The sequence below is a fragment of the Styela clava genome, chromosome 10 (genome assembly GCF_964204865.1).
Source record: "Styela clava chromosome 10, kaStyClav1.hap1.2, whole genome shotgun sequence".
NCBI lineage: Eukaryota > Metazoa > Chordata > Ascidiacea > Stolidobranchia > Styelidae > Styela > Styela clava.
This window is the reverse complement of record NC_135259.1, coordinates 11,724,435-11,750,885: the sequence shown is the minus strand read 5'-3', so window position 1 is coordinate 11,750,885 and position 26,451 is coordinate 11,724,435. Positions and strand designations below refer to the sequence as shown.

The window sequence follows — 26,451 nt, the reverse complement described above, 5'->3', positions numbered from 1 at the left end:
ATTTGCTCAGTGGTTAAAAATTGTATTTTTCGCTTGAAGGCTGTTAATTTTTTTTATTTCGAAAATTTCTGCTTTCTATGAAGTTCGTTTTTTTTTTGTATAAATTTATTAATATATAAAACACAATTGATCGGTACATCTACAACAATCACTAATCATGGACAATACACCATTCATCATATAAAATAATCAGTAAATGTATCATAAAATTTTCCATTTTTGATCATGTTTCTTTATTCTCCCATTTTTATATGCAATGAACCGTTCAATTTCCCTCATTTCATACAGATATGAGGTAAAAACATTAAACAGTGTTCGTCTTTTGTGTGCGATGACCTCATCAAAATTAAAATTGGCGCACCCTGCGTTGGTTCTGCGTTCGCTTTAGTTGCTATCTGGTGTTCAGACAAAGCCGTGAAAACTGCGGTATCGGTAGTCTGCCGTGACAGATTACATACTCGTGTGTACTACTTCGTGTTGGCCTCCGTGTCCATATATTTGAGCATCGCTCTCTTGTTTCCTATAGTATTATTCCTACCAAATATCGTCTTTATTCGAGTGTTTCAAATTACTTTGTGCCGAAAAATCGCTTTCATGGTCTGTTTCTTATTTGACAAGAAATGTACAAAAGGATCGTTTTGAAGTTATGTTGTTGTTGTTCCTTACGAATAAGCAAACTCATTTATCAATCGATTAATAACATTTTGTGAAATTGCATCTTTTGCATTTTATTTGTTCGTGTGACAATAGTAGTTTTAAAACTGTAATAATTTTAAATGAGGCGTATTCAATTTAAAAAAAATGTCGAGTCGAGGAAGACAATTTTGCAGTGAAAGCACTTGCATTAAGTTGCGAAAAGCTTCATTCATAACCATTCGCTTTGGGTCATTTTTTTTTTATAGAACGAATAAAATACCGCCGTGTCTTTCAATTCGCCATTCAATTCACTAACAAAACCAACTTACTTTCTTTGTTTAAAAATATTAAAATAGCGATACAATCATTTTGTATATATATACATTGAATCTGTGAATAGCGAAGTTGAAAATACTTTTCTCGAATGGATAAAAAAGAATTATAAGGTTGAATACATAGACAATGGCAGTTTGAAATGGATTCAAGTATGCATTTTTTCAGCTCACATAATAATCCATTCATTGAAATAGTTCCATTCAAGTGCCCTGTTACAATAAATCAGCGAATTGGCGTCCTTGAGAACTTCCTTCGATTGTCGCGTCTACGTTATCTGAAGATTTACAACAAAATAATCTTTGCAACGCCGGTGAACCAACTGCATATTTATATTATACCTGAATGTCAGTTGAATTGGGGTTATTTTACCACAATTTTAACAACAGCGTATGTGTATATAAGCTATCCAAGTAATGTTTAAATACAATTCAACGAAACGCGAATGCAACATATCGGGCAGATGGAGAAGTTCTTGTCATTTTTCCTCCTATTGACAATGATTGCAGTTGTATTTTCTGAAGGTTAGAATATTTCATTTTTTATTTTTTCAGTCTATAGGTAAGTGGAGCATAAAAAAATTATTCTCATCCTGTAGGATGATTATGCTCCTTTGCTTTGAAGTATAGGCCACGGAGTCTGAATTCAAAGTTTTAATTTGCCACGCCAAACATTAGGTCTTTCAGCACTGTGCAGGCAACATTTTATTTTTCAATTTACAGATTACTCCGAGTACGACGGCGATGATGGCATTGACGTTGAAGTTGGTTCATATTTGTTCGATAGCAGTGAACGATGCGGAAGATTCTGTGCGCTTCGTAAAAAGCAGTACAAAATCAGATGCTCATGCTTATGGAAAAAAAGAGCTAAAAGTAAAAAATGTGACTTATTTTCAGCTTCCAGTAAACGATTTTATTAAATATCAATTCACAAACATGCCATGTATAATTGACTGATACCATAAATGCGATTGTCATACATTTTTTTTTATGAAAGATTAGTGTTGATAGGAAATGAATAAGATCGGAAAAGGGTAAACCATTTTCCTTTAAATCTTGACACAACAAATTTACCTGCACTTTTTAATCCTAATTTCTGCCATTTCATTGTTTTTCATTACTAATAATATTTAGTGACAATGACTACAAATTTGGAATTGTGAAAAAAAATTGTTTTTTTTACGGGAAACAGTTTAAACAATTTTTTGTGTTTAACATTTGTTAACATAGAACGTTATTTTCAATTTTCAGAACTGTGCGAGACATGCCAAAGGAATGTTTGTACTTTGGGAAGACTGAATAAAGAAACTTGACTTCTGTAAAAACGCCTTTTTTGATTCTCGCCACACTTTTGTTGTTTGTGATAATAAACTTATATTAATGAAAAATTGAAACATTGTATATTTGATCACTAAATTTTTACCATGGGTAGAGTAAAAAAAACACGGTTATCGACAACAACCTGTAAACATGAGGCCAATGCCGAAATATATTGACACGGATGTTAAAACAGTGTTCCAGTGAATTGAAACTTGAAACGAAAACCTTTCATAAAAAATATTTTTAAAAAGTTATAATTTTCTTGCTGTTTCTTCATGTTCGAGTTACAGAATGTGAAATCTATTGTCAAATGAATTTTTCAAAAAATAACTGGTACAAAATGAATCGTCCGCCGATATGAAAAAGTTACTCCTTAATTGAAAATATGTTTTAACTCCGTGACACATTCTAGTCATTAGCTGATGGCAAAAACTCGAGTAACATTTGCACGCATGTTCAGGTGATAATTGCAAGCGGGAGCAATTTTCAAATATCAGTTGGCAAGCAGAGACTCCACTTTTTGGTATTATGAACTTTTATTGAAAGAAAGACTGGTACATTTGCCAGAAACCCCGACATTTTTTTCACAAGTGGGGCAAGAACAATATTTATAAAAATTGCAGGAAACCCTATCTAGATCTTTCGCGAAGACGTGTTTTGCGAGCTCTGTGCCTGTATCGGTCAGCGGCATTTTAGCTGAGAACAAGAAAGATGCAACTGTAATCGAAGAAATAAAACTCCGACTTGATAACACCGGTGAGCACTGCATTATGTTTACCTTCTCTGCCCCTCAACTTCGTCGCCAAGCGAACCCGCGTTCTTCAACTTTTAAGTCGTCGTCCAACACCTCACTCTAACTAGCAAATCAGCGTAGATAACACAAACATTGCTTCGACTGGGGTGGAATTTTTCATTTAATCCATCAAACCAAGTCGTTACGCCGTTGAGCATAAGATAAACTCAATTTTCTTCCGAAGCCTTTTTAGTCAGCAGGCGTAGTTTTCGGCATTCCAGGTTCACTCAGAGAAAGGTCAATTCAGACCTAACTATTCAACTTTGTTTACTTTTTGCCTGTGCTTCATTGGGACTGGATTAGTTTGCAGTTTGGCAATCCTAGTTAGTCTTGAGGTAGTTTAAGCAAGTAAACTATCGTGTTGCTCTAACAACTTCTTAGGCCCTTGTATGTCACTATTTCTGTACATGTGGGACCCGTAAGCAGATGGGTATTTTTGACCCTTCAAATCTTGTAAACTCAAATTTGTCCCAACGACTTTTTTTTACCAACCTAATGGAAAAGAATGAATACCAAACTATGTACCGGCGTTCTGGAACAATTCAGTACGAGAATTACAATTCGGCCTGCCCGCAAACTTTGGATTCTTATTTAAACCGGTGCAAAGATAAAAAAAAATCCCTCGTACACAAATGTCTCAGAGGAAGCTGCTGCTCTTGATGGCAAATTTAGGGTGAGAATTCCTATTGTATTTTTTTCTCTCAACATATACTGGTACAAACCTCGTCTTCTTTTTGATTGCCCGACAGTGGTCGGGCGTTGTCAACGCAGTTTGCCAAGACATCGCTGGAGCATCTGGAATGATGAGGCTCGATTTGATGCTCGAGGGAATCTGGACACAGATCTGGTAGTAGTACTCGATGTGGTATGCCCATTCGACAATCTGAGCATGGACGATGCCGCCCGTCGAAAGCACTCACGCAATAAAAAGTTCTGTTGCTCCATCTTGCCACTGGCAATATGATGGAGTTCCACGCGTTTCCTGATATTTCCCTCGGTAGTTATGTCCTACAAACCCAGATTGTTTTTCGTGCTCGAGGTGTTACCGAAGAAATCCCGTCACCGAGTTTGCCAGTCTTTCTCAACAATTTTAAATTTTTTGATTTGCATTTTTGGGGTTTGATCTGCTCGGTGGGTTAGCGGTGACTAGCGTTGACTTCGCTGGTTATTCATCTAAATTGTACGGTAACATCCGCCACGCAATGCGCTATTCGGCGATCAGTTAGCACCAACTCTATTTTTTCGACTTTCATTACTTCGAGAGACAGGCGTAATCCGTGTATTGAAATATTTTACTGGCTAGTTATTGTCTTGCTTTAACTTGAGCTGCAACAGGTCGAGAACCTTTCACCATTATAGTACTTCGCCTTGTTGAGCTTTCTTTCTTGGTGATTACTTATATCCTTTTCATGTCAATTAAACCTCCACATTTGTCACAAGCATATATTGAAATTCTTACTAACACTTTTAATATTGGGAACCATGAACCGATTAAATGGTATTTTACAAAGTCGCCGATACAGTTCTAGTATTTACAGTCTCCAATAATGTCTCTTTCGTCATACAATACCTTGAAATACTGGTAACTGGGACCTCCAGAAGTATATGCACCGAGATGGCGCACAGCCTGAACATAGTACGTGTACCAGGTTAGGGTTCAGGATATGCGACATCTTGGTGCACATACTTTAGGAGCACCGTTAATTGTACCATGTACAATTATTACTCTATATTTCATTGGAGGTATGTAAAATCCGATGTAATTTTCCCATTCATTTATTAAAAATCAAAAAATGACTGAGTGGAGTATAAATCGCCATCATGGCGTTTCGATTTTATATTTTTAATTTATATAACATATGTCAAGCAAGTTAGGCTTCGAGCTTTCAAAGCGTTCTACGTCGTTCAACGCTCGACTTGCGCATTCTGTACATGAGTTTTCTCAAGTTTTTAACTGAAGCTATAGTGAGATCGATTGCTTTTTCCGACCTGTTTCCGCTTACTTGTGGCGAGGATTGCAGGAGATGTCAATCTGAGATATTGCTCAACGAGATACGATATGAATAAAGTATGTTGCAGCTAAGTAACCAGCAGTTTAGTCTGAGAGAATTATTAATCGGCAAATTTTGTGACTTAGTTTGCAACAGAATCGCGTCACTTACGAGTTTGCGATGTTTTCATCTCTGTTAACTTTTGAGTGAGTGATACACATAAACAGTCCTATATACTTTGAAGGAGTATATATGACAACATATTGTTGTTTAAGTACACCTTCCCGGTGAGCACTAGTTGAAAAAATGTGATTTCCGATTAAATAACTACTAATCCCTAGCTTTTGTTGTTAGTTTGGTGGCTATTATATTTATCGAACATGTTTTTACGTCCTTTTCCATGAATGTTGTCTGTGAAGACTGGAGATGCACTAGTAATCCTCAAAATATATATGGATAAGCTATTCACGAGTAAATACAAATAGGTCATTTACAATAAATTCTTTGTAAGAAGAAATTATATTAAAAAAATAGGCTTTAGTAAAAAAGTACTCGACTTAACAAGCAAATTGTACTCGAACTATTTTAGACTGTATTTTGAAGCCAACAAGTCTCATTAAATTGTGAAAAAGCATTCTTGAAACTATAAATGTACTGGCTAAAGAAAAATAGATTACATTATTTTATACGAGCAGTGAATACAACACTTTTCAAAATATGCAAGAAACATATTTTGAATTCACGAACCTGTAGACCAACAAAATTTATAAGTGCGCCATTGCTCAGATTATATTTCATACCTAAAGACGTTAATAAATGCTTGGCTGCGTTATGTGCGTTATGATTTTCATACAGACAATATATTAATGAAAGGTTTACCTACAAAATACTTTTACGCCTGAGATATTAGCAAAAGAATTTCTCGTATCAAAATCAACAACCAAGTTCATTTTTCAGTTTGTTCGCGAGGTTGTACAAAAACCATAAAGAGACAGAAGACAATATATTGTTATGTTCATTATGTTGCTTTCATTTTATCGTAGAAATAATCATTCTAAATATTTGTGACTGCGGTTGTCTACCACAGCTAACGAACTACTTACGAAATGGGCAAACAGTTAAATGACAAAGATGGAAGCGCCGAAAAAAGAGTTATCATCTGGAAAAAACATTTCGACTACTTATTCAGCTTACTGGGACTCATGATTGGCCTTGGAAATGTATGGAGGTTCCCGTATCTGTGCTACAAAAATGGCGGAGGTGAGAATTGCACTGCAGAGTTGACTTTCTTATAATTATATTGGCCGGGCAATGTTGCTATCTTGTATTTAGTGAATTTGGGAAGTTGAGGCACTGGTTGGTCTAGCCTCCATCTCAGTGTATGTGGATGACACCTTTCCGCGATCGTTCGATATGAACATTGCCAACACAGATAAATATGATTTAGGTCTTAGTTTCTGCCCTGTTAACTTCCGGATTGCTATTTGAAGTAGAGTGGATATGATTCTGACGTGAAAACAAATATTTTTTGACCAATATTGACTACAGTTATTATTCTAACGAACATATAATGATTCCTATCGGGTTATTGCATTGGTTCCAACCCTTTTTCGTTAATTACTTTCCTTTGCCTATTTTGGAATCCTTTATTTCTCCCTATGCATAAAAACTACTCTGTTTTTTCAATCCTTAATGAATACTTATCTAGTGTCATGCGCAAGAATATAAGTAATACTAAAGTAAATACAAGGTCAAATTCCTTCTCAAGAACGACAAACTTCCTCACTGGGGAGAAGTTCTTCTCCGGTTTGCAAACATTGGGTTAAAGAGTTAATTTTATAATCTTTTGACTCAGGACATATATATATCAATGTGATCTGATAAGGAAATCCGCTTCCTTTTGCGCATAGGTTAATGTAATGACAACTTTTAGTATTACGTTCAGCAAAGGGCAAGAGAAATCGCGTAAATTTATACTTAATATAACTTTTATTACAGATATGCGTTCAATATTTAATGTCTAACCGTTTTTTCATTATTTTATTTAGGTGCATTTTTGATCGCATACTGGGTGTTTATTATTGTGATTATTTTTCCTCTGATAATTCTGGAGGCTGCTTTAGGACAATTCACTGGTCAGAGCTCATTTAAATCTTGGCATATTATTCCACTGACAAAAGGTATGTATGTAAATATGTCAATATTAAAACATAAACTGAAAATCGCTTTTAGAACTTTGCTTATTAAGACAAAGTTTCACTATATACACGTATGTACGTGGGTTCAAATGTACGGTCACCTTTTTTACTCGAATTTCAATGTGATCAATAAATATACGCGCTGCACGAAAACTTCTTTGAGCGCAACAGAATGTTTGAACGTAAACAAAGCCATATCCGCTTATGCAATGGAAATTTACAGATTAAATTCCTTCTATCGCATGCCAAGATAAGAAAGCCGCAGGAGACCATTCTTCAAATTGCAAGTGACACATATTAGACCGAAAATTTGGTTGAACTGGTAATATCAAACACCGTGGTTAAGAGCAGTGTTCAGACAGAAGAGTGAATTCATGAAATGCTAATGGATTACGCATTCCATCTAAAATCTAAAGTACACACTCTAAATTTTGAAAAATTATTTAAATAATGTTATGAATAATCACAGTTAATATATATATATATATATCTTCGGGTTCACGTACCTCGCCATCATAGCTGATTTAGCTTGATTCTTCTGCATATAATACAATGCCAAAAACAACATCATCAAACGATGCTGAACGAACTGAGTGGAAAATACCTGTGTTTTACCCCGTGCTCTTTAAACCGTAAGTTCACAGGCGGTTAAATAAAAATTAAAGCAAACAAACTCTTTTAACATCCCACCTAATGAGATTATGATCACCAAACCATAAACTTGCATTGCTTGCGGTTTTTGTCGGCAATGTTCCTTTTTTTTTCTTCATTTAGATAATATAAACGAGAGAACAATGTTCAATATGAGCATTAATATTCACTAAAAATGCAGTGCTGGTGGCCAAGGCGACTTACACTGAATCCGTTATCTGAATATTCAAAACATCCAAACCTTAGTTGCAAATCAAAATCCAGTCGCGTTGTTTTGAAGTAATTTTTATCAATCGGGAATGACAAAACTGCCCTTTCAAAGTCAACGCAATATATATAACAAGAGACTTAAAACAATGGAGATTTGTGAGAAAATGTTTATTGATATGAATGAATTATATAATGACATAAAACTTGCAATCGCATGGTATGCCATAAGGCAGGCCTGCCCAACCTTTTTCTTCTCGCGGGCCACTTTCACGTGACAAAATTCGTTGCGGACCGCAAGCATTTGTACCAATCATTGATACCAGCAAGTCCTGATTTCGGTGTAGGTAATTTACATAATATGTAAAAAGCAAGTTCACATAAAATCAATCAATTTATTAATTGCTCTCTGGTTACTGAGTAGGGCTGGCAAATTATTCGAATATCAAGTCGAATATTAGAATAGCAGTTTACTGTTCGAATATCTGGTAACGCGGGGCGTGGACATGACACTTGCGTTTTTGACGACCACACGAGAACATACACATCACGTCGAAATTGATTGTTATATTTGCGTTATAGTGTTTTTATTCATTCATTTTTCAGTATAGCTATGATACTGACTGAATGTTTAAATAAGCATCATGTGCGACAATGTCGTGGGAATATCAAGTTTAGGTGGGCCGTTTCGTAAAATTTGAAACACCTATACAAGTATTTAACGAAGTAACATTACAAAGATTTCTGCACGAATAGTCCATATATACTGATTTGTGACCAATATGCAGCAATGCCATTCAGTCAATTTCATCAGAATTATTGACGGATACGTATTGACGACATTTGCGAAATCTTTTTTAACCCTAAAATTAAATGAAAACAAACAAACATAAAAGGACAACGAGTCCCTGGACCAGTACCGAAGATATTGTTGACTTTTAATTTTACGTTGTCGATAAATACCATCAAAGCAGATACGTAAGAAAACAATCAAAATGATACTAATTTGCAAATTTAGGCTACAACATCATTCCTATAATTGCACTCAGCATTCGTCCTCAATGATCGTACAATATCTTTCGAGTTCGTCGAACAGAACGCTCAGTTTTGTAAGAAATAAAAAGAAAATCAACGTTGATGTCCACCAGGATGCAAGACTTGACACATACGTAATAACAAGAACCGGCATTTGAATGTAGATAGATGGAATATTTGCACCAAAATCACGAAACATAATTTAGCCTATATATTTTATATATAACATAGTAAAAACATAAAAGTCTGCTTACAAACTTCATAGGGCGGGCCGCAAAAATAGTCTGGCGGGCAGCATGCGGCCCGCGGGTTGGGCAGCCTTGCCATAGGGCATAGACTAGTAAATAATAAAAATAAATAAAAACTTGATTTGATAAACTGCGTCTGGTGTTGTTGTTTCGGGCTATAGAACTGGGACTTGCGTGGAATTCAACATGATTTTTAGGCAGAAATGATCGCTTCAAATTAGAGGCCTTTATTTGAGTTCCATGGGGGAAATCAGAACAGTTTAGTTGTACAAATTTGATCCAGAGTTTTTCTTGTTTCATTCTTAGCGGATTTATATAAGACCATCATACAGACCATCACTGCGAATTCTGCAGTAATCACCATCTATACATTGAATAGGCAATGGAATATGATTACTACAGCATATATATATAATATTCTGGGATCTTTTGTACAAAGCCCTCAACAAAAGATAAAAACTGCCACCGCTTGAAATAAAAAAAAATTGTAATTATTAGTTAGGATGAGAGCTAGGAATGCAGATTGCGCTGAAAATTCTTATTTTCAAATCATTCCCGACCAAACCCTATAAAACGTGGAGTTTTGCCTTAGTGGCGGAGCCTTTGTACAAAATATCCATCTTCTGATTTAAATATCGTCTATGGTTCCATTACATTTGAACCCATGACAATTGCACCTGCAAACTATTGCACCTATGGAATTTGTTTGTTTTACGGATATTTGAACCCATACTAACCCTAACCCATGGGTTTTAGTACCCGCATATAGATTGAATCCGCGGATATACACATGGGTTCAAATTTACGTGGGTTCAAATGTACGGTCACCATCGTCTATATACCAACAATGTAACAAAAAGACTGTAAAAAGAATGTAACAAAATTCTCATAAAGTTTATATGATTTGAGAAAAAAAATAGCCTAGTATGCGTTACTCCGCTTGAAAATATGTTACAACAATAGATCAACACGGAGATCAAGTATGTTTTAACCTCGGTTTGCTATGTTTACTGTCAATTTTGATAATGCAACGATAATATTTTTAAATATTGGTGTGTATATAAACCTACTGCGGCGTTTGCCAAATGCAACGCCCAATAAAATTAGCATACTGTTCAAAATAAAAACACAGAACGCTATAAATGCGTTTATCAACGAGCCATACTAATTATCGGTCGATTTCTGCATGGTTGACTCTTAAAAATTTGCAAACGATGACCTCTTTATTTAGGCGGTAAACGCAGGGGGTCTCAATTTTAACTACTGAAAATTTGGAATTATTTGGTCCTTTAGTTTTTCCTCAACAGCAAACACAATAAGAATTTTAGAAAACAATTTGTTGAGCTACTTCGTGTTCGATGGAAATCCGTTTTCTGGAGCGATTTTAAACGCGGACATGGTATGTGGGAGCTTAATCTGATTTTTGGGCATTCTACAAATATCCGGGAGTCATTTTTGTTGAATTAATGATCTCGGTTTGTTGAGGCGATGAAGTTTAGAATGGATTTCATTACGTAGAGCTCACATTTCCAGTTATGAAATCTGAATTTATTTCAACGATTATTTCTAGGAATTGGATATGCTGTGGTGTTTCTTATGTTCTACTGCAATGTATATTATCCAATGCTTTTGGCATGGTCACTAAGATGGCTTGTCGCTAGTTTTTCTGCTTCTATGCCGTGGACAACATGTATTAATCAATGGAACTCTGTCGAATGTCTGCCATTGTCACAAATTGCAGCCGACTTTTCCAAGGTGAGTCAAATCTAACTGAACTACTTTTTACTTTTATAATTGTTTTTCACGTAACCGTTGTAAACAATCACAACATGCCAACTCAAGTGAGTCAGTTTGGTATCATAGTTATCTGAGTCACTACTAATTGTAACTTGTATCCGGCAGAAATCCACGAGGCTGAAAGTTATTAGTACAAGGTACGGAAACCTAATTAATTACATGGGACCTACGTAGCATCAGTAAATCTAAGCATAGGTCTTAGCGAGTTGGCGATAGCATGCGACTCTTTCATACACCTTTTCGTTGGTAATTGATTTTGGTCATTCGTAAAGCAAACCTACGTACAAACCTATAAACGGTGTCATCTGGTCCGCAACAAGGATGATGTTACCTCATTTTTGAGCAAATTTATTCTTACTGATTTTAAACTCAAGTCCACGTCATTCCGTAAGAGTTCAACAAGATTCCTGATTTTACATTGTGAGAACAGAGATGAAACTATTTTGCATCAATCTTTAATCTTACATTTAAAAAGAATTCGACTGATCATCTTTCATCCAACATAAGCTCTGGAATTTTGTACCATAACTTCACATACGTTTCGTCAGTTGAAGAATTTTGGAAGTAAGTCGATTTCAAATTACTATTTGAATGGATATTAGCAGTTACTCTGATATTATTTAGATTTTCAAATGGTTGATTTACTAACAATATTCCTATAGCAAGTGAATTTTATTACATGTGTAGCGTACCGGCAGTCTATGAAATAATTATCCAAGTTCAGAATATCTTCCAATATGGTCTGACGTCAAGTTTCCTTAATATTCACTTCAATTTATACTATTTTATTTATTAATTAACAATCTCAACACAACCAAATACTCCGGACAAAACGACAAGCATACAACAAAGCGACCAGGCAGCACAATGCAAGAAAACAGAATATATATACACAATAAAAACACTTTGAACAGTACTGATGATAGCTTATAGCATATATGGTTGTTAGATGAATGTGATGTTACCGTATATTGCTATTTCGTAGATTGTCTCTGACTTATAAGTCACTCGTTCACCCTTCAGCTTCAACGCCCACGTGAATGAGGATACGTTAAAAATCTCTATATGTTTTTATTCGTAAATTTCCACAACACACAGAATATAAATCTTATAACATTTATCCAGACTAGCTTAGAATGGTTTACATCGTCTTCCTTTACATCGTCCTCTATCTCCTATCGAAAGATATCGGAGTCGTATTTATACGTTGATCATAAATCCAATTAAATGCTGTAAACGTGAGCTCGTGATTCACGTTATAAACAGAAACTTCTATTATCTCAATAAGGGTAATTAGGTACATCGTACGGATGGGAACTTAGATATAATTATTTCAATCAGTGCCAAAGGTCTTGAGAATATAAATTTTAATTTGATAATGACTGGATGGAACCTGTTATGTTCTTAAAACTGGTGTAATTTGATTCCTACGAAAGTCTTTGTTCGAATTTTGAGAAAAATTAACTTTGTTTTCATATTTTTGACATGAAATGGGGTACATTTGGGGGTTAGTTGCTATATTATCTCCCCATCTTACTAACTGGAAGTTTAAAGATTTGGCAACTCTAATAAATTGAAAATATATAGAAAAATACAATACACAATGCTAAAATTAATGATATATATAGGTAAAAAAAATATTCACATGTATATGATCTACAATGAGACACGACATTGAAATAAAGAAGAGTTTATAGAAAGAGTAAAGATTGTAAAGTAGAATTACAGAAGGATGGCGTATTTTTATTTTAAAAATTTTGGTTTGGACGGTTAAAACATATTTTCAATTTGATGTATTTCACTAAGTTAAAATACTTATACTCGCTTTATCGCATTGTTACGATTTAGTCGACCTAGTTGGTCAATATATGCTTGTCCCATGTTGGGAAGAAAAAACGCGTTGCGACCTAGTTGGTCAATATATGCTTGTCCCATGTCGGGAAGAAAAAACGCATTTTTAAGTTTATACCATCTCAAGGCTTTTTTGAAAAAATAACGCTTTTGATACAATTTTTGTTTAACGAGCTTATTATTTCACCGTTCTATATGACGGCTGTGTAAATAATTAAAAGTATGACTCGCTCGAATCTACTTTTAGAAAGCATTTTAATTCAAACGAAATCTATTTAATCGAAAAGGAATGCTAACCACAAATATTCAATAATATAAATCTCTTCAAAGGTATTTGAAATTAGAATATTCAAAGTTTTACCATTAATTAACTTATAAAAATTGAAAGCCAAATGAAACGCCATGTATATTTAAGAAGACAAAGAAGTACTTTACCTTAGTAATAGTGGAAGAATGAAAAATGTCTGTCTCAATGAGGAGAAAAACCTGCAAATCACGAAACAAATTGTAGAATTACATGCTCCTGATCTGTATATCCATTAGGTAAGCGCGACAATTTCTCTATTGTTCGGAATAGAGCGCGTAATTTACAGTAAAACAGTCCATATAGTTCATTGTTTTCAACAGTTCGTTTTTGATTAGATTTTTCACCTCGAACATATATCATGTTCTAAAAGAGTTCATTTCGATCGATGTTCAATACAGTCCATATTCATGATTTTAACGTTTCCAGAGTCCGTTACCATAGTGCAACTGTTTTCAATTGAGTTTATTGTCTTTTCATGATGTTTTTGAATATTTCGGCTTGTCAGCAATTTGATACTTCATTTGTTGTTCCAGGCAGTAAGTTGGTCGAATTTGATTTTCGCACGTATTGTAGAGACGGGTTCTCGGCAATTGTTGAAAGCTTCTGCTTGGTCAGCTTTTTTGGTTGATTCCGTCCAATTGTTGCTTGTCCTGGTTGTTGTCCGTTGATCTGATCCGTTTCAGAAGATTAATTCAAGTCGGCTTTGTCACCATTTATAGCATAAATGGTTGTTAGATGAATGTGATGTTACCGTATATTGCTATTTCGTAGATTGTCTCTGACTTATAAGTCACTCGTTCACCCTTCAGCTTCAACGCCCACGTGAATGAGGATACGTTAAAAATCTCTATATGTTTTTATTCGTAAATTTCCACAACACACAGAATATAAATCTTATAACATTTATCCAGACTAGCTTAGAATGGTTTACATCGTCTTCCTTTACATCGTCCTCTATCTCCTATCGAAAGATATCGGAGTCGTATTTATACGTTGATCATAAATCCAATTAAATGCTGTAAACGTGAGCTCGTGATTCACGTTATAAACAGAAACTTCTATTATCTCAATAAGGGTAATTAGGTACATCGTACGGATGGGAACTTAGATATAATTATTTCAATCAGTGCCAAAGGTCTTGAGAATATAAATTTTAATTTGATAATGACTGGATGGAACCTGTTATGTTCTTAAAACTGGTGTAATTTGATTCCTACGAAAGTCTTTGTTCGAATTTTGAGAAAAATTAACTTTGTTTTCATATTTTTGACATGAAATGGGGTACATTTGGGGGTTAGTTGCTATAAGCTAAGTCACTGACAACAATCAAAAATACAACGCCAAAATACCTGCAATGGCACTGTACTGAAACAATAATATCAGTCTACTGTCTAGCATAAAACATCCAACAAATCCCCATCCCGCAGTCCCAAAACCAAAAACAAACATCCCTGATAACCCACCGGAGACTAGAGGCACTACCACAGACACTCATGACCAGAATCCAACCGAAAACCAACCACACTGTACCGGTACGAACCACAGCACACGCCAACAGGATACCAAAGGACAGATCGACAGTGTCACAGCGCCATCAGTGTTATAAATACTAAATATAGCAACAACATCACATGACATCATTTAACAGATAAAACAAGGGTCGTCACACTTGAAAAATTTCACAAGTTCAACTTAAATTTTGTTCTGAATTTACCTAGAAACCATATTCTTGAAACAACGTCTGACATCAATGAACTCGGAGGAATTAAACCTGAATTACTTATGTGCTTCACTGCCATTTGGATTGGGACATATTTTGCCATTTGGAAAGGGATAGAATGGACAAGCAAGGTAGATTTTTATAATCTATTCTGAGTTGAGTAATATAAATCGGTTCCGGTTTCGAGCTTGTAATCAGGACATAAAATGTTTTATAAATCGTTGTAGGAATATCCGTAACTCAGTTCATGCAATCATATATTCAAATTAAATTTATAATGTTATGAACATGTTAGCTTCATTTAATATTGGTGACTCATGATTGAAAAATATGAAAAATCCGTTTTATCCTGGTCGTTTAATTTAAAACATTATGCAAATAGATTTAGTACATTGAGATTGGGTGGGTTCAAAATAGGTGTTTCACCACCTACTCACCCCCTTCTAAAACATAGGCGAGTGCTTTTCAGTATATGACAATCAAGAAGAATTTGCAACAAAGATGAAGTAGAGAAGCGCCATTAGCCGGAGGGTTTTTGTTTATTTAATTAATATGCTGAAACTTTCCATTCTCAATCTTGCTATTTTGAATTTCTTATTTTCTAATTGAAACCTGAAATCTGGACAAAATGTGATTCTTTCTCATATAAGCATATACTTCGATAAAAGCAACTTCTTTGTTTTTCTTCAATTTTTATGTCGTTATTGTTTTCACAAAAACAATATTTTACTTAATTATATTACTTAAGAACAATGACTATATTTATACAAACCCTGTTTCTATTTATCTTGGTTCATTTTCCCTCTAATATAAAATATTTATCATCATTTTTTAAATAAAATTAATTTTATTTCTTAGATTGTTTATGTCACAGCCACCCTACCCCTGGTTATGATTATCATAGTATGTATTCGTGGTGTAACTTTGGAAGGAGCGCTGGACGGAATAAAAGTTTATCTCAAGCCAGATATCACCAGCTTGACAAAGATGGAGGTAGAATGCTCATTTGAGAACTTTTGAGAATGCAAATAATCAAAATTATTATTTTTTTTGTAACTCGACATCAGTGAACTACAATAGTGTAGCTTCGGTCAGTCGAATCACCCCTGATCTCTATTTAAATACATTGAAAAGTATACAAGATAGGCTCCTTGGGAATACTGTCGGCATGAATTTTCGATATGTCCAGTTGTAGTGTTGCATCACATATAAAAATATTACAACTTCATGCGTCGAGGTGGTTAGTTGTCTTTTTAAAACTGATTGTTTTTTTTTCTACTGAAGACTTGAATATCAAAATTCTTTATTCATTCATTCACATTTATCAAAACTTGTTTCAGCTCTGGTCGGATGCAGCTTCCCAAGTTCTATATTCTCTCGGAACGTGTACTGGAGGACTTACAGCTCTCAGCGCTTACAATAAATATAATCATAACTTTTTCAGGTTAAAGTATAACGTAATACAATGACGTTTATGGACTGAACTCTAATAGAATTATGGTGTAATGTTGTTATAAGATCTAAAATTTAAATTACATTGTTGAGTATATTAAAAATAATTTTGTTACATTCATTTATTATCTCATAAAGTTAACTCATGAACTCATTTTTACAGAGACTCCATAATATTGACAGCAGCAAATGCGGGAGCAAGTTTTATATCAGGATTTGCCATTTTCTCAGTACTGGGATTTTTGGCTCACACGAAGGTCAGTACAACTTTTTGATATTAGTAATGAACTTTTTCTGCGTTTTCAGATGGAATTATAACACGAGTTGGCTAATTGCTATTTCTATATAAACGCTCCATGATTTTGGACCTTTTGCAAAGAAGTTGGGTTCTTAGAATGCCAGGTGACGCGCAGTGTTAAAGTTGCATTTGGGAGGTTATGTATTAGATTTAAGTAAATCGTGTCATGATAATGGTGAAATAAATTAGTAAATGTGATCGTTAGGTTGTTCTTATCATGTATTATTATGTCTCGTTTCCCGAACTATTTCGGCCACGGAACACTTACACTTTTTATCTCGCCTCGCGGAACACTGAAAAATGAAAGGGTAAAATTGAAAAAAAGGGTGAAATTGAAAAAAAGAAAAACGGTGTAATGTAGCGGTTCCCAATGGGTTCGTCGTGGCGAGTTGCCAAATGCGCCGCAAAAACTAACAGAATTATGTTGAACATACCTAAAATATATTTGAATATTTTACATATATATTTCATTTATTAAAAATGTTTTATTGTTTCTCAATTTGAATGCTGTATATATGAATCAACAAATTCATTTTACCTTTCTATATCGTTTACTTTCCATTACGTAGGTTTGCCTCTATAATGTTACGTCTAATGAAGATAGAAGTACTTTCTGCAACTTCGCGAGCTGCAGTTTATTTATCTGCTGAATCGATTTTAGCGAACATGAGTAATTTTTTCAGCATTTCAAAGTAAAATCAGAAAGAGATGACGGAAGAAGAGTTGACCATTTGCCTTTATTCTTAAGACCTACCTGTTTGCCTATTGCTGCAAACTTGATAATGAACTTAACAGTCAAAAAGCTAGGCCGACGGTTAACGAATATGCCCCTACCCTACCTTAGTTAGTTCGCTTTAGGCCAACGGTGACACGATATTGAACGGTCAGTTGGGCGACAACTTCACGATCCTAGATCGCCATGGCGACCCATTTAGACGTATTGTTGATTTATTTTCCACGGAACACTCGGAAGACATCGCGGAACACTAGTGTTCCGCGGAACACAGTTTGGGAAACGCTGCTGTAGAGCAATATAGGTTTGTTAGGAAACGTGAAGTTAGCGAGTTAGATTCAAGAGAGAATCGATTTCTAACATTTCAAATTTGAAGACAAAGTTAGATTGACTAAAAAATTATTTGTCACTCCATTGAATGAGGTTTGTTGCATATTTACCTAGATTATACTTTGAAATCATTTTTACAAATCAAATTTTCACTATTAGGTCATTCAACGTTAATGCACAAGCATCTTCATCTTAACATTACATCAAAAAGAACTTGAATCCATATTTATGAATAATATGAAATAAACACTTTAATGCTGGACTATTGTTTTGATATTTTGAGCAGAACACGACCGTTGCTGAAGTTGCCGAATCTGGACCAGGACTAGTATTTGTTGCATATCCCACAGCGCTCTCCTTGCTTCCATTGCCTCAGTTTTGGATTGTATTATTTTTTCTCACATTGATATTTTTGGGATACGATAGTTTGGTTAGTGTCTATTTGTAATTTACTGCTTTACGATGTATAGTAGTATTGTTTTGCTACAACATGTTGCATTTTTCATCTAGCATTGATTGAATTTATAATGCTAAAGTACCCTCACACTCTTATAAGTAATAGAGAGTTATTACTGAATAAAGTTACGGACGATCTCTGAAGATCTCTCTGGTGATAAATAAGTATAAAGAAATTCTACAAAGGATAATTACAAGGTTTTGATACAACATGTTGCATTTTTCATCTAGCATTGATTGAATTTATAATGCTATAATGCTAAAGTACCCTCACACTCTTATAAGTAATAGAGAGTTATTACTGAATAAAGTTACGGACGATCTCTGAAGATCTCTCTGGTGATAAATAAGTATGAGGAAATTCTACAAAGGATAATTCTATCAAACACTGAACTATTTTGATTCATTTAATGATGTTTGTTGATTAAATGCGTCAGATTCAAACGCTCATCGCTAGGATTGAATACCTGTCAATAATGGGAAACGAATTAGACCTATAGATTGTTCTGTGAAATTACTGTGGGAAAATCTATTTTCTCCCCGTCAGTTATGGATAAATTTAATTTCAATTTCCTAAATAAAAGAATACGCTATAGGGCTATTAGTTTGATTTGTGTTACTCACGATTTTTCACCCAAATTTTTTTTTATTATTCTGATTAATGGGAACACATTTACTTGTCTCATGTTTTACTTTAAAGTGTTTTTATTACTTTATAGTTCGTCTTTCAAGAAACATTCATGTCATGTGTGAAAGACATTTTTCCACAATTGTTCCGAAAGAAATATTCAAATGAGATGATGATCGCAATCGTAGCCGTAATAATGTACCTTGTCGGACTTCCCATGACTACACGGGTGATGATCCAATTTCATATCAAATGTTATAGAAAATTTTAAGCTATTTAAAATATTTCTGATATTTTGTGATTATAGAACAAACTTTGAACAAATATTGTTCAATTAAATTGACAATTATTATTTCGTTGTATTCTATAGTCATATTCATTTGTGAAATAATATTTTTATGCATTCAGGGTGGAAAATACGTATTGAACATTTTCAATTCATACTCGGCCAGTGGATGGTGCTTGTATTTCATGGCGTTCATTGAGATGATCTCTATTGGTTGGCTATATGGAGGAGACAAAATGCTTGATAATATAAAACGTATGATCGGATTCAATGTACCCCGATTGTGGATGAAAATTACATGGAAGTACATCGGACCATGTGCAAGCTTGGTAAGATTACATCCAACTGATAAGGAAGAAAAAATGCAATTGCATATCGCACGATGAATGTCTTCTTATAGCTCTTATTAACTTTCTTATTTATTTGAGTTCTTGTGTTTTCCTCTTTTATATATAAATATTAATATATACACCGAGTATCCTGGCCAATTCTACCAATATTGAATCCATATATATTTAGATTTGAGTTTGTTAAAATAAGAAATCGAGTGAATAATTTAAATTTTTTTAGTGACAGCTTGTTAATTAAATTATTGAGTACATTGGGAATTTAAAATTACTTGTCAGATAGTAAAAATGCGAAAACTCCATTAAAATAAGCAACAGAAATCTTGAATGGTAAAGTTTCAAAGTAAAAGTACGAAAAAACATGGTTGAACTTTCCATGGACTTCATATGCTTTATCCGATATGTTTCTCACAATGGCCCAGGTGGCTCGATGTTAATCAATGTTCAGTTAAATTAGGCTAAGTAATTTCTCTTCAGGTATTGATGATCAATTCATTAGCATTATACGAACCTCTTAAATACGACCAGAACTACGTGTATCCCGTTTGGGCGAACGCATTGGGATGGATGACTGCACTCAATTCCATATTGTGCGTTCCAATCTTGGCAATTTTCGTGCTGTGGAAAGCAAAAGGAAATACATTTCTGGAGGTAAGCTTGTCGTTTGTTATTTGGACACCCGGGGGTCGTTATAATTTTCATTCGGTGAGGAAGTGCAAACCTAATTCATTTCACTAAATGTTATAATGAAGTGTGAATCTGGGGTTTTTGATTTGCATTGCAACAGGAGATGGAGTCGTATTGTCGAATGTCCCGGATTTGAATTTAAGCCGATCAGAGGAAAACTTATTGAAAGTCTAGAGTCAAAAGTTTTGTGATATCAGACTTAAGAGTTTATTTTTGAAATTTTAAGGGTTGACACGATATTTTCTTCGCAAGTCAAATTCTTGAATGCCTGAAGCCTGAAACTTTTTTGCATACCCACTTCCTTCGTTGTCAGTACGTTTAATAGATTTTCACCTTAATCTATGCTTTTAGATACCCAGTATCTTGAAGTATTTGGAAATTTCTTTGTTTATAACCTACTGCTTAACCAACCTTTTATTTGTACTAATAGAAACTTCGTTCGGCTATTGTACCGAAACAGTTTTATAGCAGAAGAGAGATTTCTATCAACGAAGAACTTGAACTGAAAGGATCCCTCAGTTTATCTTGTCAGAACGACGATCAAGCTTGATTAGTGTTTATTGGCTTATTCATCCACTTAACAGAATTCAATATTATTTTTCTTTTGGATTTTAAGCGTGGATTGATATTGTGTATCAAGTATGTCACGTAGCGCCCACTTGCCACGCACTTGAACGACCCATAGTTCTACGTTATGGTAGATATGAATTCTGGGACAAATGGTTAAAAAGTAAGCATATGCAATGGCGTTCATGCCAAGTTCTGGACTGAGAAGTAGGTTATGATACTCATATAAATTTAGATTTATACAATTGGAACAATTGTGAGACAAGAGGGGCACGGCATTATTGAGACACCTGCAAATATGAAATAAATGAAATACTACTTTAAGAGTTCCAGGATTGATTACCGAGACCAAGTTATTTTGAATTAACATTTCTTAGACTCACATTGCTTTGTAATTACATGCTCCCTATCATGGCTCATTTACACCTAATGGCTTTCTCTGTTTTCCCCCGCCGAGCATTTCACGTTACCTATCATATAATTTCAGCATTTATATACGTTTCAATTATAACTAAAATATTCTATATATTTATTTGTGTTAAAATGTAAGTTTATATTTCATTATCTATATCTGTATTCGGAACAGTCCAATTCGATTATTATATTACAATATACTAGTTGACAATTAACCCCACATAATCGTGTGCTTATTTATTTGACTCCGCTAAACTAAGATTTCTTCCGGAAGTATTGAACCCCAATAAACATTATTTATGTTATTTTATTATCCCGGAAAGCAGAAAGTGCTGGACACGGAAACACGTTATCGTGTTGATATCAACACTACATTGATCGCAAATAGATATTCTGATTGCTTGAAATATATTCTCATAAAACCACAAACAAGAACTCATATACAGCGTAGTGCAGATCCCAAGTGTGCAAGTCATCTTGCCATCTCTCTGATGTTATGACATATTTAAGTGTAAGCCGTAAACCTGCCATTCTACACGCAACTCCACACAAAGGTGTGAGGTTATCATGAACGTCTTCTTTTTCAACTTAACAGAACTTTTGAAATTCTTGAATCAAGAAAGCAGCATGTTGAATGTTTTCTAATTAACAATCGAGTTGCTAAAAAGAATAAGTAAATGAAATAGAAACAACAACATCCTAAAGAAATTGCACAAAGATGTGAAGTTTTCACGAACGTCATCGTTTTCAACTTAACAGAACTTTCAAAATTCATTAATCGAGAAAGCAGCGTGTTGGGGGTTTTATAATTAACAATAGAAGTAATGAAAAGAATAAGTAAATGAAAATAGAAGTAATGAAAGCAGCCGTAAACAAATGCATAAAATTTACCACTATTAGAAAACATTTAAATCCCACTCTTTAGCAAAGTAATCCACTAATAATATTGAATTTAAAAAATATAATTTTTTAACTGTATGTATAAACAAAAAATATTCGAAATGTCTGCAATCAGTTTATCACACTATCGAAAATAATATATATAAAATTGACACACACCATATATATATATATATATGTACAGTTAACAGCTTCTCGGGTTATTCAATTCATTGATCCGGAATATTTGTAACTTCCCTGGTCTCGTCTGCCTAAAAAAAGTCATAATGCGTTGTCGTTGTGTGAATGAAAAATATGAAAACACAATTTAAAGTGCTCCCGGATATGTATATACAATAACCGGAAATGAAACCAAACTTAATATATATGTATAATATGTGTGTATATGTTACCAGTAAAGATTTAATTTATATCGAATATCGATCCGCCTTTTGACTGTTACATCGATGAGCTGCACGATACGAGATCGCACGTTTTAAATCGAATTTGAAAACTACGTTATATCGTTGTAAGTTATAGCTTGTCAATCAATGTAATGATACAAAATGAATCCTGAATCGATTTTAAAACGTTTTCACAAAAGTCAAATTAGGTTTGAACTAAATATTGAAAATTTGGCCTGCAAAATAAAAATATAGCCATGTTTTTGGGTGGAACTACTTTTGAGTAAAGTATACTATGAATTATGCTTGAGTATAAGTCCTGTTCCAACCAGTTTTAAATTTGTAAATCTTAGCAAAGGTATTTTATTTGAAGGGAGTATGATCTTTTTATTCGCATACGTCAATGGAAGATGGACATGGTCACCGCTTTTGTCGGTATTCTAAATTCGACACCTACTTCGATCAAATTTATATTGGATAGATTCAAATCTAATAAAAACTAAATATCGCATATATTTGCCAAATTATGCATCATGGTGAATAGGCTTCTTTCATAATTACCTTTGTTATATCCTCGAAAGACTCTTCAATTCCAATGTATTTTGATTTTTGACAGGAAAAGTACAACTTACAGGATATGAAGAAACTGAATATTACGGCTACCAATAGTATCCCAAAGAATGGAAGAGAATTGAATTCAAAACTGTCTTCGATGCTTTCACCCAGACATTCTTTAATGGGTCGACCGTCCTTTATAACAATTTTACAATCGAGTGAATCCATATATGCTCTTATCGTGTGGCGGATAGGAATAACCTCATGCATCCAAAATATGCTCAGTACTATCTACCTGGTCTGTATATTTATCACAAATTACAAGATTAGAAGTACGGCATTCTAAAACATTGTGATATCGTCTAAGACAGGGTTTGGCAACCTACGGCCCGCGGAGTAATATAATCTGACCCGCGACGTTTTACTGAATTATATTAACAAAACAGCAACATAATTTATTGTGAAACATGTGTAGACATTATACCCTAACAAGTATATAATTCACATTTACTCGTTGAATAAATCTATAATTTGATTATATTTAGACAAACGACAACAAAATGCAGAAAAGTTGATGCTAAATGCAAAGGGTTCAATGGCGCCGAAGATTTAAATGGAATTTTTTGAGATGCAACGCAATGAGCAAATAAATCTATATTATATTCGAGAGATGTATCACTGCTTGATTTTTATTATAAAAAGTATCATCAATTCGGTTTTCAACTTTCTAAATATATGTGCGACACGCCAATGACTTGCAACCCTTAATTTTGGCCCACGAGCAACAAAGGTTGCCGACCCCTGGTCTAAGAAATTGAATGCCAGTCTATTTTTCTTCTATTTTCTTTTTTATTATATATTTCTCCTTCCCTTTTTCGACCTAAAACCTAATTTTTCTTCTTGAAACGAATTCTTCTCTAATTGGTAAACGCTCGCCATAGCATATGCTCGTTGATTTCTTCTCTTCTTTAACTTAAATTATTACTAAAAATGCTAGGAAACGATAGTAAGCTTTTTGCATTTTTATTACGTCTTTATAAAGAACATTATTATGCAATGCTGAGCCTCTGCTTGACATGATCAAAACAATCAATCAGCTGATCAATAGCTTTGCAACACTTTTAATTCTTACTAAGCCGTCATATTCGGATCATGGTCGAAAAAATTGCATGTTGCAAAGGTTAAATAAAAAAAACGTGAATGATAGTTTTTCTTCCATATCCGATGCATGATTTTGATTCGAAACCCTTTCTCTTGATGTTCCAAACATTTTTAACACTCAAAAATATTAGCTATTGTAAGCTATGTAACTATAATGCTTAAATCGTGGCTAAACAGAGCATTGTTGTGTATGAGCATTTGAAATACGATTCATAATTAGACCTTTGAATAACGCTGGAGATTTCCCGCTATTATCACGTCAAATAAATACTGCCGGAATAAAAGTTTTACAGTTAGACGTATTAGAAATTGGATTCCACTTTTATTGTTATTCCACAAACTATACAATTCAAAATATGAATATACAACCAACTAATACACATATACAACCAATGCCATATAAAGTAAATTTAACATACATATACAGCCATCCATGCGATGTACATACGCAGCCAATCGATTTTATATGCTTGTATACGTCGTTCAATATCAGAGCATTGATTTTTCTAGTGTGAATTATACACCATTAGCAATTCGTTAAACTGCGGTTGTATACTTTCTTCTACAATCAATTTTCGAAACGGATACTCATTATAATTTATAGTAAAGTAAATAATCGCAAGTGTAAAGTATATTTGCAATAAATCACTATGGTGAAAGCACCACTCAGTGGGTAACAAACATAACGTTTTAGCCGTGCGTGATCCTCGAACACGTGTGCCAATAGTCAATAACACTAAACAACAGTTGACCACTCATATCATGAAGTATATGTTAGTAACAACAATGACATGGTCCACTTTCTTAAAAATATGTTGTGTTTGCCATTGGTAGCAAACTCACGACAATCTAATTAAATTAAAGTTGAATGCAAACTATCAATTACACAAGTTCCGTTTTGCTTAATTTGAGAATCATCGCAATTTCACTTTTGTATGGCGTAGACGAGCTTGATAACAATTATGGCTGGATTTTGTCTTGGCGGAACATTTCACAAAGGTAATTTGGTAAATTTACCATAGGTACAACTTTCCGAATACGGAATTCATCAGTGAGATTTCGTGGGCTGAATGTTGTAGTATTTTATATCATAAACCACGCCAACAGAGAAGGGTTAACGTTGAAAAACATGCTAAAGCACAATGTGTTGATATTGCGAACTCTGAAAACTTTCGACCTCAATCATATACATGTACCAAAAATTGCCGAAAGATCGAAGCCAATTCCTACTTTAACAACACAAATAAATAGAATACACTTCGAACAAATATGCAATTATCTTATTTTTTAAAGTTGTGAGCAGATGACTGCAATCTCAATATGCTGAACAAAATGGTATTTTAAAATTTACAATGTATTGTCAGAATTGAAGTTAACGAGGTATATGACATTTTCAAAAAACCTTGCGCTAAAAATAAACGCTAATAAGTCACGCAATTCGGATATGGGATTCTAACATTAGGCATGCTTCAAATCACTATTAACATTTAAATTAATCGTCACTATAGTTTTGTCTATATCTATAAATAAATAAAAATATTTTAATATGGGTGGATAGTGGCGGTACTATATGTTTAACAGCCAATGAAATGTTTCTATATTTACTTCTGATAAAAATATGAATACCTTACCAATTTGTTGTTATCAGAAATTCACAAATATATATAATGTATAGTTGATTTGGTGCTGTGATGGAAATGTACAGATAAAGTCTATCAGTTCAGATATGGGTTGAATGCAAATTTGTCAATAAAAGAAAGAATACCTCATAGTAAACATTGTTGGTTTAAAACTTTAAATGTACAATTTTTAAATTCGTATATAAAAAAATAAGCAATCACATCTGGTTCGTGGCCACGTATGAATAGTGGTAAATAAAGCCATTGATTCATTTCTACCTATGGCGGAAGCTTGGTGGAATCGTATTCTTGAGGTTTTTACTTTTTTGTAGTACCAAGAATATGAAATCGATTTGAAATCCTATATGAATCGATGAAAACTAGTTACAAAGAAAAGCGATTTTTTGCAACAGTGTAGGAAAATGTCTATGTAGCAAAAACCAATTAGTAAAAATTGAATAATACGTTGATCAGTCGACATGGAAGAGTTACTCCTTAAACTTGTGCTGGCTTATTTGAAAGAACTGCGTGACACATTCTAGCCTATAG

General features: G+C 34.0%; 1 protein-coding gene and 2 long non-coding RNA genes across 4 annotated transcripts; 2 read left to right on the top strand and 1 right to left on the bottom strand.

Moving 5' to 3' along the window:
• Positions 1 to 1,335: 1,335 nt before the first annotated feature.
• LOC144428374 (uncharacterized) lies at positions 1,336 to 2,362 on the top strand. Its single transcript, XR_013478319.1, has 3 exons — positions 1,336 to 1,493; positions 1,692 to 1,841; positions 2,220 to 2,362. It is a non-coding gene; the product is annotated as an uncharacterized LOC144428374 (long non-coding RNA).
• Positions 2,363 to 6,053: 3,691 nt separating this feature from the next.
• On the top strand, positions 6,054 to 21,511 carry LOC120337953 (sodium- and chloride-dependent GABA transporter 3-like). 2 transcript variants are annotated; one of them, XM_039405864.2, is made up of 13 exons: positions 6,054 to 6,332; positions 7,121 to 7,252; positions 10,982 to 11,166; positions 11,684 to 11,772; positions 15,085 to 15,217; positions 15,945 to 16,079; positions 16,427 to 16,530; positions 16,702 to 16,795; positions 18,186 to 18,329; positions 19,075 to 19,212; positions 19,392 to 19,598; positions 20,094 to 20,267; positions 20,734 to 21,507. In XM_039405864.2, the coding sequence occupies exons 1-13, from the start codon at positions 6,179 to 6,181 to the stop codon at positions 20,851 to 20,853; spliced, it is 1,809 nt and encodes a 602-aa protein (XP_039261798.2). In that variant the 5' UTR covers positions 6,054 to 6,178; the 3' UTR covers positions 20,854 to 21,507. The 2 variants fall into 2 exon arrangements, with proteins under 2 accessions (XP_039261798.2, XP_039261799.2); XM_039405865.2 differs by lacking the exon at positions 19,075 to 19,212 and having other exon boundaries at positions 20,734 to 21,511.
• LOC120337954 (uncharacterized) lies at positions 21,324 to 23,451 on the bottom strand. Its single transcript, XR_005569038.2, has 2 exons — positions 23,129 to 23,451; positions 21,324 to 22,435 (listed from the first exon to the last, which is right to left on the bottom strand). It is a non-coding gene; the product is annotated as an uncharacterized LOC120337954 (long non-coding RNA).
• Positions 23,452 to 26,451: the final 3,000 nt, after the last annotated feature.

Bases quoted from the DNA above. Each gene is read 5' to 3' on its own strand.
- LOC120337953 (XM_039405864.2), top strand. From the start codon at position 6,179: ATGGGCAAACAGTTAAATGACAAAGATGGAAGCGCCGAAAAAAGAGTT. The intron at 16,531-16,701 runs GTTAAAGTATAA...TCATTTTTACAG, and splicing joins TATAATCATAACTTTTTCAG to AGACTCCATAATATTGACAG. The intron at 16,796-18,185 runs GTCAGTACAACT...TATTTTGAGCAG, and splicing joins GATTTTTGGCTCACACGAAG to AACACGACCGTTGCTGAAGT.